The sequence below is a fragment of the Protopterus annectens genome, chromosome 2.part1 (assembly GCF_019279795.1).
Source record: "Protopterus annectens isolate FY-2018-M chromosome 2.part1, PAN1.0, whole genome shotgun sequence".
In the NCBI taxonomy this organism is placed as follows: domain Eukaryota; kingdom Metazoa; phylum Chordata; order Ceratodontiformes; family Protopteridae; genus Protopterus; species Protopterus annectens.
Window position 1 is genome coordinate 1,121,558,779 of NC_056729.1, and position 14,904 is coordinate 1,121,573,682.

At 41.2% G+C, this 14,904-nt stretch overlaps 1 protein-coding gene across 1 annotated transcript in view; it reads right to left on the minus strand.

The window, feature by feature from the left end:
* Nucleotides 1–14,904, minus strand: part of LOC122794350 (macoilin-like) — a 990,560-nt gene that overhangs the window by 815,046 nt on the left and 160,610 nt on the right. Inside the window, exon 4 of the mRNA XM_044062667.1 lies at nt 8,456–8,579. Coding sequence (XP_043918602.1) covers nt 8,456–8,579 — 124 coding nt within the window. The remainder of the gene's footprint in view (nt 1–8,455; nt 8,580–14,904) is intronic.

Consider the following 14,904-nt stretch of genomic DNA (forward strand, 5'->3'; position numbering starts at 1 on the left):
CAAGCCAAAAGGCATGAAATCCAATGCTCCCAGTCGGCTGGGTCCGGTCTCAAGTCCTGTACCCTCCTCTATATGATTGTTTCCATGACTCCATTATGACCCTCCATAGCTTATCACCACTAGAGAGTCTGAATATGGGGGCCTTTGTAGCCAGGGTCATTGCGCCCTGTGCCTCTTTGGGGCACGTATCCTGTGGTGGGCACGAGGCACAGCTTAAGGCTGTGTTGGGTTTAAAAGGCTGTTTACCTGCACTAACATTACTAAGGGGTTTCCATCCTCAGAGCTAGCAGCCAGTTTTAGCTTCAAGCAGCTTGTTGATGCGCTTTTTAGAGATGTCTGGGAGCTACCTCCGGCTGGGATGAGGATCTCTCCTTTAGGGTCTGCCAGTATGCATGGCAACGAACCTGGGAGAGGGGTGAAGTTGTCTGTGTCCTCAGTGATTTTGTATCATTTATCATTTTGGCTAATCAGTGATTTTTTTCCGTGTTTTTTTATAATATTTGAAAATGAGGGTATTTTGTCCTTTCTTGGCATGGCAATTTTTGAAGATCATAATTTATTGTCCTTGATTTTCCTAGTTTTTTTTTCTAAATACTTTGGTTGATGATTTATGAGTGCTTTTGTATTTTTTTTATTTAATGGCAATGGTGACTTCCTTATTGGTTTTTGTTGTTTATTGTGGGGTGTTTGTTACTGGATGTTTGCCCTTGGAAAGAAGGAGTGGTTTGGGGATGTTTGGATTGGTGAAGTTTGTTTGTGGGAATGGTTCTTTTTGTGGGTTGTGATTGCCTGAGTCTGTAATGCCTTGAAGTTTGTGTGTGGGCATTTGTTTCCACAGTAGTTTTGGTCTGTGAAGGCTCTGAAGGCATTTGGTAGTGTTCAGATGTGGATTTTTTGTGAGATGGTGTGTTTCCAGTGTTGGTCCAGTGAGGGATATTGTCCTTTTATTTGGGGTGTAGAGGATTTGAGATCTCATGGAGCATATTTTCCCCTCCATTGTGGAGTGAGATGTGTGGATGTCCGATTGAAGTTTTTCCATGTTCTTTGCATTCCATGGAATTTAAGTTATGAACTACTCCTTCGTTCTGCTGTTATGTTAGGAGTCAAGTAATGTGGATGAGTCCTATTCGGTAGTTGAAGGCACCCAAGTTATATTTTGAAGGCTTGATCATACCTCCCAGTGGTGATTGGAAGGCATTTGATGGTTTCTCCAGTGATTCAGTTTGGGCCTGTGTTTATCCTGAGTTTGAGAGTTGTTCCTGTAGCATGCCTGGGTGGTTCCTAGCAGTTTTGCCTATGGTTAGCCCAACCTGGAGGGTATGTTGATTGCTGCTGGTTTGTTCAACACCTGGGTTTGGTTACGTGTTGAGATGCGGGGTGGGTCATGGTATGAGTCGCCTAATCTGGGTGCTCTGGAACCAGGAATATTTCCCTTCTGATTTTATATGTGTGTATTTGGGAGGATTATCGAAAGTTGAAGATTACTGAATGAGTACTCACAAATAAAAATTCAGTACAACAAAGAAAAGGTATACTCTCCAGAGAGATGGGTGCAGTGGACATTTTGGATGAAAATTACCCATGTCTCTTCAGAGTAAGTAAGCCTAACTTCAGAAAGCTGAATGTCTAGCTAACTTTCATTAGGAGGTAACTCTTAAGTTTCCTGATATTATGAGGTATTTTACTATGTATGAATATACACATTTGTTTATTTATTTGTTTTACTTTTTTTTTTCTCTAGCCAGCAACATGAAGTGGCCAAATGAACCATTTTCAGTGAGGCACAGGCAGTAGTAAATATATAACATACAGTTATTACATTAAGTGTTAAAAGACTTTTATTTAGTATATATTGAAAAAAAAAACATTAGTCACTGCCAAATAATGACTTAGTTTAATACTGATCCATAGTAATAAAGGTTAAATAAACTAATCTAACGGACACAAGTGATTCTTTTCAGGTGTGATGTCCAGGACCAATGTCTGGTTACGTGATGTTCTCAGAATCTACTGAACCCAGGGCTGCATAATATAACTTGGTGGCATAGCCTTAACCCTCTATGCTAAACTGTAGGTAAACAAATATATGGTGCTCTTCATAGGAACTGTGTGCTATGGTCAGTGATGAACCAAGGCCCTTTGGGCTTCAATAAGTATATGTAGTCATACCTCATTGTGCAGTCATCATACTCAGGGCATGCAAACGCAAGTGCCCTTTTTCACAGCTGTAGAAAATTCAAGAATATAACACCATTGGTATACCACCTGATCCAAACAGGGTATCCTACTAGACTCCACCCTTTTATGTTCCAGTGGTTCTGTGTTTAACAAAGCATCATTCCCCTTCTCTGCTAAGATGTTGATTTTTCTGGTCCGGACCAGACACTAGAACAACCAGACTAATTATCTTGGCAGTAACATGCCTCACAAGCTCAAGCTCCTCCCCTGTCATACAAGCATATGCTCTGTGGAGAGAACTCCAGATCGCCATTAACGCTGTGACATCTCTCAATAAGCTCAAGCCATTAGGAAGTATGTCATATATTATTGTACAGATAAGTGGTTTATTATCTGTTTTCTGAATTTTTCTTCTACTTCGCTGTACTCTCTTTCTCTCTCTTTCTCTCTCTTACTTATTTCTACCCTCTCATCCCTTGGCAGATTTTAAATATCTTTCTCTCTCATAGTTATTCCTTTCCAAACATAGAATAGAAACAGATGTTTCTAGTTTTTATAAATCGTTTTAGGTGTTAATTAACCTTCATTCTTGTTGCTGTGATAGCGGGTGATAAAGTAGGGTCTTTCAAAGGGAGAAAGAGCCATAGCTGAGCTTAAGAAGTGTAGACAGTGTCGCTATAACATTCCCCCCTCATTCTGAACCCCCACAACATGTGTGTGGTATGTCTGGAGGTGGAACATTCGGACAGAGACTGTGTTACCTATAAAAATATCATCTTATACATCAGATGTTGCTCCAGTGGAATTGTGCATGATTATGTAGTCCTAAATGGAATAGCAGAGCAAGTTACATATTCTGTGCAAAGGAAATTGCTTTACAAGGCTACTGACTATGAATCTGAGGTACTGAAACCCTAATGCAAATGATATATGCAGTATTCTGTCAGTCAACAAAAAAAAATGCAAATTTCAGGAAGTTATAAAATATTTGCAAAATGAAAATGTGGTTTTCAGATGTCTTAGTGATGTCAGATGATTATCAGGGCACTTTGCAGTGCAAACAATATTCAGGAATTATGAGCTGCTAAAGGGGTACTTTAAAAAGACAAATCAAATAACCCTATTTGAAATACCACTACAAAAAGTTAAACACTGAATACTAAACAGCCCTAGAAGTTCTGAATGATGTTTTAGATGAACTAGTTGTAATAGTGTGGCTTAACATTGTGTGATGCACTTCATTTTGGACATGGCAAATACAGCAAGTTAAAAAGGAATATCTTAGTGATAATGCTTGGCACAGTGACAAAGTTAAGGCTTTGCTTAGCAACGGGCACAAAGAAAACAGAGTTCATTTGGAAGAATAATTTCCTATAGATAAATACAAGAATGGTCAGCCTTCAATTGCTCGCCGATAGCTGAATGCAACTGCACTATGTCATGAGGAAGTTAATACTTTATACTCAAAATACCCAGACTTTTTAGCTGAAAATATTGTCAGAGCTAAACAGTAAATCTGATGTGCATGAAAAATTAAATGTAAACTAGTTGCATAATTTTCAAACAGAATAGCACTGTGAACTTGTAGAGCTGATGAACGGAAGGAAACTTTATCAATTAATGTTTCAGTGTTGACTGGGAACAGGGATACTGCTTATGGTGGTATAATGGGTCTACTTCTATAGCCTGACTCTCAGATGACCGACTTTCAAAATCCCAGGACGGAAATCATGAAAGTTCAGAAACCCAAACATCGACTGTTTACTAGGGTAAGTAAACACTTGGCCAACATGCCCTGTTCTCTACTATAGTGTGATCCCGGAGTTGGTATATTTAGTTGGGGGGGCACAGCCCCCACTTAGGTGGGTTTTACATACCTCAGCGTAAAAAGTCTATGTTCAGGTTTCTGAATTTCCGTGATTCTCATCTCTGGATTTTGAAAGTCAGTCATCTCAGAGTTGAGCTTTAGAAGGAGACCCTGGATATGATTATGAGAATTGACAGATTTCAGCCAGAAGGCTCATTATTTTAGATAAGGTGTTTACAAAATAGGCAAATGCCAAAGATAAGAGAGGAAAAAAATAAATGCATGCAAAAATGTGTGCTGCATGTTTAATTGAAAATGTATGTTAAAGCGAATTCTAAACTTTGCTTGGAAGCAGAATTCTTTTTTAAAGCTTTGCAGCTATTAGAGCTCCTAGTGATATGTTGTATTAATCATCTTAATAAATGCCAGTTTAACAAGCTTTTCCTTTGCTAGTTGAGCTTAGTAGTGTTTTTGGCAATTGCAGTTGAAATTCATTCTACCTCCCCATTTCTTTCTCTGACATAAAATGTTGTATCAGTACCTGGAAGAGCAATAAGCTGTTATTAGAAAGACAAAGCAATGGATACAGCAACTGGTCTGAGCCATACTCACCATTGATCACACAGCAGACACTGTCAGTCATCTGATGACTCATAAGGAGCTGTCCGCAATTTCTTCAGTCAAGGGAAAAGTCTACATGTGCTGTTCTTCTGGATTCCTAAAACGTTGTTTTGAAAACTACTTACAAAATGTTGTTAGTTAGCTGCACATGAGAGAGGATGCTAACTAAGTAAGCTGACTTGCAGTCTTCTGAAACATTTCAGCTAAGACCCAGACCAAGAGGCATACAAACTTAATGTTAAAAATCTTGTTTAAATAAAGGCAGGAACTTCAGTGACATAAACACATATACATATGTTCTGGGACACACAGTATAACTGCAACATGTTCATTTGTTGCTGAAATGCAAGGAGAAACTTTTGTATTAAGTGTGTACATGTGTAGGGAATAGCAGGACAACATATGTAGGAAAGAGCAGGACAACATCACTACAATGTGTTAATTTGTTGTTGAAATATTTGAAGAAACATGTATCTGTTGACAGATATTTTGCTGTCACTGTTCGTCAAATGGTAGATTAGGGCAACAATAGTCAAAGCGTTGAACGTCATATGATAAATGGAATTGGAAACTCATGCCAAAACATTCATTTGTTACAAAAATGTTTGACATTAAGTGTGTGTGTGTGTGTGTGTGTGTGTGTGTGTGTGTGTGTGTGTGTGTGTGTGTGTGTGTGTGTGTGTGCAACTTCTTTACTGGCTTTGCTAGGGAATGGGTGTTTAGTACGAAATGTGCAGGTTTGGGGTTAGAGGCAGAGGTATAGGTAGGTTTAGGGTTAGCACACACAAGTAAGGTAGCGGAGGTGGAAGAAAAAGCATCACATGATAATAACTGCAATATATTAATTTGTTTTTGAAATATAAAGTTAAACTTGAGTTATATAAAAACCATATAAATATGTGGGGAGTATGCAATGTACTTTTGTTTACGTACACAGTGAATGATGATAAGGTTTAGTGGTGCATGTGTCAGTGAACAACAAGTGGTCTGCACATGATGTAAAAAACAAAGAGGGGAACATCCTTTTCATGAAATTTGAAAGTTCAGAAAAGATCTGCTTAACTTATTTGCCCTTATGTACTTTAAAGAAGGTAACAAGCAATGTGTCAACTTTTCTTATAAACTCTGTTGTCCCATACAGTATTTTAACCATCAACATGTATCCATGCAGAGAAGAGATACTAGTCTTAATGATAACACTGTGAATTGAAAACTGGCAAGAGGATAAATTGATTTAAAATAGAATCTGTAGCAGCCTTAGTCTTGAAGGAAGGACTGATAGATAAATAAACCATTTTCTTGTAAAAGGTGAGGTAGAGTAGACTCAAAGATAATGCTTGTAATTCAGATATTCTCCTGACAGAAGTAACAACCAGCAAAAATGAAGCATTCACCAAATGAAAATAAACTTCAATTCTGTTGGGGCAACTGTATGTAATTTGTGGACTAGAAATATGGAAGTTGTATATTCCTTTAAGACTGCATATCTTTCATTATATTCAACATGAATTTATTTTTGTTTATAGACCAGATAAAGACTAAAAAGAGTCCTTAGACTAGCCTACCTATATGTGTCAAATGGAGAATTGGTAGGTTTCCTCTGTCATGAAGCCACAGGGAACCAACTGCCACATACAAGGCCCAAGGCTAAAGGCACCCCATAGGACAGCCTTGAAAGCCTTGAAGTGCTGAAATTGTTGATTCTTGAGCCATATGGAAACTGAAAGCAGCTGCCAAATGGACTTTAACAGAGTAGTTGCTATGATTTGATAATAAAAATATCCAAAAGAAAATTCTCAGTGGTGTCAGCCTGGGCAGAAAAGGGTCTGCACTGTAGACTTCAGCTCAAATAGATAGTGTTTTTTTTTTCTCTAAATCCCTTTTATTAATTTTGGCATACTTAGTCTTAATTGCAATGTATCACACATTTAAATTAATTAGCCCACTTACATCATTATTTCACAATGAGAAATATATACACATATATTTTCAAACATTAGCATTTGGAACACTGTACCCACTTTTATTTTATTTATTTATTTGTTTGTTGGTATTTGTTTGCCAAGAAAGTCTCGCTGCACAAGCACCCTTTTTCAGTGGAGGCCTAGGAGAAAAACTCCAAAGTATCATATTTAATACAATCAATGCTTACAATTACAAATTTTATAATGCAGTTTCAGTGAATACATAGCATAATAGTATAATAAAATGTGTATTGATATTCAAAAACATTAAATTTACAAGCCTTGTATTGACACTGTACAGACAGAAGAGAGGTGTATAAGACAAGAGTAATTTAAGAAATACAATAGAGTGAAGTACTGGAGGAAACAAGCAAGCTTGAGTATTAATAGAGAATAGTGATGGAAGAGTAATTTGGTTGTGCTAATTAGAAGTAGGTATAATAGTTTAAGAAGTGCAATAAAGTGACATATTAGAAAGGGATAAGCAGGTTAAATGATTTAGTGCTTTAAAGGGAGATATAAAAAGGTGCTGAAGGGTGTTAGAGAGTTATGTCCAAGATGAGAAGCAGGGATAAAGCCAATTCTGTTACCAAGATACTGTAAATCTTTCAAAACCAAACCTGCCAAGTGATATCTTATTTGTTATATTCATTTATGCTGAGTTAATTTATATTGTCCTTTTAAAACTTCTAAATATGTAATTTGTGGACTAGAAATATGGAAGTTGTATATTCCTTTAAGACTGCATATCTTTCATTATATTCAACATGAATTTATTTTTGTTTATAGACCAGCTAAAGACTAAAAAGAGTCCTTAGATTAGCCTACCTATATACAGAAGAAAATACAGGCCATAAAATTTTCACAGGGAATTGTCTCTGGTCTGTCTACAGCCATTCAACATTCATCTACAATCCTTCAAGATAGGACACAAATGAAGAGGAAGGAAGAAGTGGTGTAATGAAGGACGGGGGTGATGTTTGCAGCTTGGCAAAGTGGGCCTGTTGTCATACCATAAGTGCTTATTGCTCCTGCAGACAGAGATCGACCATATCAAGTCTTTTCTTTATAAAAGTAACATAAAAAAATCCATTGAAAAGATTTCTGTGTCACTGGCACTGGGAAAGAATTTTTAGGAACATTTCACCTAAGACCCAGACCAAGAGGCATACAATTTTTAGGAACATGGAAGCACTTAACAGAGTTACTCTGGTTCAATGGGAATAAACAGTTACTCAGAGTTTAATATAGTTAATTCAGCCCATCAATCTGAATAAAGCTAATTGCAGGTTCAGGAAAATAACCCTTTAGACAAAAGCTGCCATAAACAAACAAACAAATGAATGAATAAATATATTTCCAAAAGACAGTGGTCTCAGAAGTGACTACAATTGGTCATATCAACTAAGTACAGATGTGCGTACAAAAAAAAAAAAACAATGCTGACCGAAAAATACAATTTTCTTTGAGGAAGCAATGTTTTTAATAATCAGTACCACTGACATCTGAGGTGCTGATTCATGTTATAGAATACTGTCCTAAACAACCTTTACCAAAAGTAGATGGTATCTGAAACTTTGTGGAGGAAGTGTGAAGCTATAACTAATCATCTCAGCCTAGAAACAATGTTCTCGGAATTAAAAAATAAACAAATAAATACATCAGAGAAGTATGTGCTGTACAAAATAGTACACTTACTATTTCATTCTTGTAGTTTAGCTCCTGCTGCAATATGGGCATCTTTGTTATGCTGTACGTCATCTACCATTATTAAAACTACATTTTTAGGATATACCTGTAAATGGTTAACATTTGCTTAACTGCCAATAAAATTAAACACAACAATGATGACAAAATAAATCAAACTAATATCCATTAGACTTACCAGTGAGCAGATAAGAAATGTAAAAGGTCTAGTTCTACTGACTTCAAGTCCTTAAAACGAAATGTTGCTTCTACATATAGAAAAAGACTCCATACAGATAAGGAGGAGAAACATATTCGTCTTTCTAAAAGACAAAGGCAAAACACAGAATTATTGAAAAGAACAAATAACCTTAAATAGTGATAAAATGTTTAAAGCACTATGTTTTTCAGTCATCTAAAGAGTTCTCCAGAAAGTGTCAAGAAAAGACATCTCTGCAGAGATTTTACAAAACTACTTCATTTCAGATTTGTTTTTTCTGTATTGCTGTCATTTTTACACAGTCAAGATAAATTTATAAGAGCAGATTCTGTAAATAATGTTACCTCCAGAATGAAGCGAATATTAACTTATTAGTATGCTTCAAATTTATAGCACTTGAAACATTCAATATATTTCATACTGTGATATGAATAAAGGATTTGTGTTGATTGTCTGAAGGTAAAATATGCAAGTCCAAAGCTTTGAAAAAGTTTAGCTGAATTCCACTTTCAGCAATCCAAAAAATAAAGTTTTTTTGCAGAAGGGAATTCCCCCTGGACAACCCATGTGGGGGTAACCCACTCCCCCTAACTCATATATATTAACTATATAGTCTCACAAAAGTGGGAAAAAAGAAAAGATTGATCTAAAAGTTCTCTTCATTTGCTCTTCAACCTATGAGACACGGGTCCGGGATGGATCCGACTCTGCCGCATTTCCTCAGCATCTGATCCAAGCTCCTACCCTATCCATAATGTCCCTGTCTCCTTCCTCCCTTCAGATCTCATTTGCTGTGTCTAACATTTGCATCGTTGTCCGTGCTGTAAGTGATTTTTTTGAGTAAGTTTTTCTGGGTTTTCTAGTTATCTTTAGTCCTTTCTATCTCCCCTTTCACTTTTCTTACTCAGGCGTTGGTTCTTTAGTAAAAAAAAAAAAAATTCCCGCTTCTATCCCCCTGTACTATTTCTCATGTGTGTGTGTGTGTGTGTGTGTGTGTGTGTGTGTGTGTGTGTGTGTGTGTGTGTGTGTGTGTGTGTGTGTGTGTGTGTGTGTGTGTGTGATTGTGTATGTGGGTGTGAGTGTGAGCGCTTTGAATTCTCTCTCTCCATCCTCATGGCGAAGACACTCAAACCGGGATTCAGAAAGTGCACAGAGTGTGACCATAAGCTTTCTCCTGCGGATGGCCACACTCTATGCATTGTGTGTTTAAGGATTTCTCACCTCGATTCCTCCTGCTCAATCTGTACAGGGTTCAGCCCCCTTGCATTGATTGACAGGAGGAATAAACTTCTTAAGGGCCTCCTTAAACCTCCCACTACAGAGGCACAAGCCTCCTCTTCGACCACTTCTGGTCCCCCCCTCCATCCTGCCCTCTGGGACCCAATCTCCTGCCAAGAGGACCAGGGATGGAGAGAAACACAAGCACCGGGATAGACGGAGGGAGCAGTCTCCCGACCGCCCTTTCTCGGCAGAACCACTGGCAAAATCTCGCCCGAGCCTTAGCTCGAGTTCCCCCTGGCTCCATCCCCCTTGCTTCTTCTCGGAGCAGGAGGTGTCTAGGAGCTGTTCACCAGTGTCAGCTTCACCACACAGGCTATCTAGACCTGTGTCGGTGGCCTCTTCAAAGTCAAGGTGGACAGGATGATGCAAAGGTATATCTGCATGCTGATACAGAGGGTCTATATTAGTTCATCGACAGCTTAGGTTGTTGAATCTGTAATGACTGACACCTAAGCGTCGAACTTGCAAAATTGCGAATGGCCATTTCAGTGAATTCTTTCCTTGGGAAAGAATACAGTAGGCCGTCTGCGAACAAAATTAACTTTTCAACCTAAATAAGGTGGGGTGCTTCACCCCCCACACGCCCCCTAGCTAAATATACCAACTCCGAGATCACTCCACATTGCTGAAAGGGCAAATCCCCGATAACAGCCAAGCGACTTCTTTCCCGAGGAAAGAATTTGCTGAAATGACCGTTCGAGATTTTGCAAGTTCGACACTCAGGTGTCGATCATTACAGATTCGACAACCTAAGCTGTCGATGAACTAATATACCTGATACAGATGGGAGTCTTGGCTGCTCCCTCCCCCTCCAGGGCTGGGGGCATGCAGTCCACTTTCATCCCAATAACTCCTTATCTGACCTGACAGCCAGTTTCAGAGTTCTGGGGTCAAAGGACCCACAGCTTCCAGGGGTCAGCACCGACGGTACCTGGTACCTCAACGCCAACATTGCCTTGAGCAGGTTGGCTCTGATGAGCTCAGAGCTGTCCAGCTCTCTGAGCCATAGCCTCGGCACCAGATCCAAAGGGGTGGTTTCAGCTCCAAGTTTTTCAGAGCCAAGCCTTCTACTTGGAGTCTCAGCACCTGGAAGTTTGGCTCCGGCTCCCCCATTGATCCAGAGAATTATGGACTCGATCATCTACCAATCTGCAGGGGTTCATTTTCCTTCTGCCTTTAACATGGTGGAGAGTGTTCTATCAATCTTGAGACCCTTGATAATCTCGTCCTCGGAGCCTGTCCTGGGTCCCTCTGTCTCTGGTCCAAATTCTGCCATCCTGCCACCTCAGGGACAGTCTGCTGCCCCTCTGCACCAGGAAGTTTCCCCACAGGAACATCTGGATGTTTTTGAGTCCTCCCAAGAGACCCCCCCCCGAGGAGGTTCCTTGAAAACGCACATGTAAAAGGAGACACAGACTCCCCACCGGAGTCTCTCATGGAGGAGACTGACTTGGAGGAAGGGGAGGGTTCACCTCATCACCTACAGAGGATGTCTCATTTGGAGACATCATGGAGATCCTGTGGCAGTGTGGGGGTGGTCTGTTCAAAAACCCAACCCTCACGAATCAGTGTTCCTGCAGGCATTTGGCACAGGACCCTCTACTTCCTGGGTGTCCCTTCCCATGGATCCCCTGGTGGATCTTGTTACATCTCGGGCATGGAAGGAGCCCAACATGGTGGAGCCTATCCCCAAATGCCCTGATTAGGTCCTCAGCGCCAAGTCCGATAAAACACACTGGTCAAGGTATCCCCTGTCGATGCCATGGTGGTGGCAGCGGCCACCAAGAAAGAGCTCACATAGGACAGCTCCACAGTCCATCCACCTGACCGAGTGTCTAGGACCTTGGAGATTTTTGGGAAGCAGGTCTATGCTTCTGCAAAATTCTCTGTACATGTGCTGAACTACATGGCACACATTATTAGGCTTCAGTGAGACCTACTGAAGGAGGTCGCCAAGTCTACCCCAGTGTCCATGTCAGCAGAGGATAGAAAGGTTTTCTCCTCTTGAATGGCCACCCTTGCCTCCATTGCCAAAACCTCTGTGTGGCTTCTCTCTCACACTACAGAGAGTGCCACTAGAGCTGCTGGATCAGGCATTGCCATCAGGCATCATACCTGGCTCTGACTTTGTACCTTCTCGGAGCCCTTCAAGGTGTCATTTACAAATGCCCTGTACGATGGTTCCAATCTCTTCAGACTGAAGGTATGCGACACACTAGTTCAGAGCGAGAAGGACGGAAGATTCTGTCTGCCATCGGAATCCGCTTCTCAACCCCTCAATGATCCTTCTCCAGGATTCAGCAGGGGGCAAAGAAGATGTGGTTTTGGAAGTCTCAGGGTAATTGCCAGTATGCTTAGGACTTGCCCTCCCCCATAGGCAGAAGGGGATTCGACAGACACTGCCCTCGGGGCAGAGGGAGTTTGAGAAACCAAGGGTCTCAGGATTTGTTCTCAGACAGGCTCGCGCAGCAGCCTTAAAGAGTTGCCCAGCTGCTCATCTCTGGAGGCAGTCGGAGGTCGACTTTCACTACACCCAACAGCCGGGGAGTCAAATACAGACAATAAATGGGTGGTGCAAATCATATCCAGAAGATATTTGATCCCTTTCTTTCAAGGGCCAGTTCCGGCCAAACACCTCCCAGACGTTCCACCCATGCAAAGGAAGGCAGCAGCACAGAAAATGTCCAAGCTGCTAGAAAAACAAGTCATCCAACCCATCCCCCCAGATCAGTCTGGATTAGGCATCTATTCCAGGTTCTTTTTAGTGCCAAAGAAAATGGGGAACTTAAGACCCATTCTGGATCTTTCAGCCTTAAACCTGTCAGTTGCCAGGTCAAAATTCCAGATGTTCACCCTCCAAACTATCCTGCCCTTTCTGAAAGGAAAACGACTGGATGTGCTCAGTGAACCTTCAGGATGCATACTATCACATCAAAATGGACAGGTGCTTTCGGAGGTTCTTCTGCTTCTGGCTGGGGACCAATCATTAACAGTTCAGAGCTCTACCCTTTAGTCTCACCGCAGCCCCCATGGTGTTCATCAAAGTGATGGCAGTGGTAGCGGCTCACCTGCGGCTGCAGGGCTTCCAGGTCTTCACCTACCTGGACGATTCCTTTCCACTCCCTCCAGGCATCAACTCTGCCAAGCCAAGAATTTCCTTATCCAGACTGCCCATCAGTTGGGCATCACCATAAACCTCAACAAATCCCTGTTACAACCAGTTCAAGATATGGACTTCATTGGAGCCCAGTTAGAAACCATTCAGACCAAGGTTTTCCTGACACCAGACAGACTTCAGTCCCTCAAACATCATGTCTTCCACATTCTTCAAGTTCCATCTCCTCCAGCGGAGTTTGTTTTAAGGGTGGTGGGGTCCATGGCGGCCAGAATCACCCTCATTCCCACAGCTCGGTTACACATGACAGTGCTCCAATGGACTCTTGTCACATCCTGTTCGTCTATCGCAAGTATGCATGGATTCTCTTCTCTGGTGGATTCTGTCCTCGGACCTTCCTTGCAGTTGCCCATTTGTTCTTCCCTCCCCTCTGACCACAGTGACCATGGATGCCTCCCTACTCGGGTGGGAGGGCATTACTTGGGAAGGACAGTTCAAGGGACATGGTCTTCCCTGGACACCCAGTTGCATATCAACATCCTGGAGATGAGGGCGGTGCTGTTGGTGTTGCAAGCTCTTCATGCCCAGCTTCCCCTAGGGATGACTGCCATTCAAACAGACAATATGTCGGTAGTCTGGTACATTAACAAACAGGGGGGAACCAGGTCTTATCCCCTTTGCCACAAAGCCATGAGATTGTGGATGATCTTCACCCGCCGTTTTATTTGTGGCAATGCACGTTTCAGGGAGGTACAACATTCTAGCAGACAGGCTCACTAGGTGTATCCTGATGCCTTACCAGTGGTCTCTGAATCCTTCAATACTGAAACAGATCTGTCTAAAGTGGAGTCAGCCTTGCTGCGATCTCTTTGCCTCCCATTCCAATGTGAAGTGCAGTGAGTTCTTCACTCTGAAACCCCCTCCAGTGGAGTCTCCCAGAGATGCTTTTGTTCTTGCTTGGCCCTCCAGTCTTCTCTATGCTTATCCTCCACTTCCCCTGATCTCGAAACTCATTCAGAAAGCACAACGGCTGGGGAGCTCAGTCACTCATTGCTCCCTTCTGGCCTCGTCCAAGTATGGTTCCCTTCTCTGTGGTCTCATGTAACATCTCCTCCCTGGACACTGAATCTGGTTCCAGATCTGATTTAACATTCCTCAGGGATTTCACATCCAGATCTGGCTAGTCTGAAGCTTACCCCTTGGCTGCTCCAGTTCCATGATAGTTAGGACTCCTGGGCTATCTTCTCTGGTTAAGAAGATTTTGGTAGCGGTTCATAAATCTTCCATGAAGAAGGTTTATTTGAGTAAGTGGAAAAGTTCTCAATTTGGGCGTATCAACATGATTTGGATCCCATCACTGCTCTGGTTCCAGTTATCTTAGAGTTTCTGGCAAGTATTTTTCAACAGGGTGCCAGCTTCTCTACAGTTAAAGTTTAGCTGGCAGCTATTTCTAATTTCCACATAGGAAATAATTCAACTTCTTTAGCCTCTTCTAAGGTCTGTAAAGTTTTTCTGAAGGGTACTTTTCTTCTTAGGCCACTGATCAAGGATCCTATGCCTCCTTGGGACCTTACTTTGGTCCTTCAAGCCTTGGTTTCTTCCCCCTTTGAACCCGCTGCTTTAGTGGATCTTCAGTTACTATCTTGGAAGACAGCCTTCCTGATTGCTATTACTTCAGCTAAAAGAGTGTCAGAGCTTCAGGCCTTATCGATTAAGCCTCTTTACATGATCTTCCATAAATACAGGGTATCTTTGCACACTAATCCTTCCTTTCTGCCGAAAGTGGCCCCAGAATCAAACATCAGTCAGGATATCAACCTTCAGCATTGGTGAAAAACACAGTTTAATATCACTTTCATCTCAAAAGACTTCTTCAGAATGAAATAAAATGCACACAGCAGCATCCCCTTATATATTAAATCAAAATAATTGCCTAATAAAACAATCAATTATTTAAAGTGCACTAGCAAAAGGAATATAGTCATTTAAAGGCACACATCTAATAACAACATAGACAGTTCATTTTAAAATC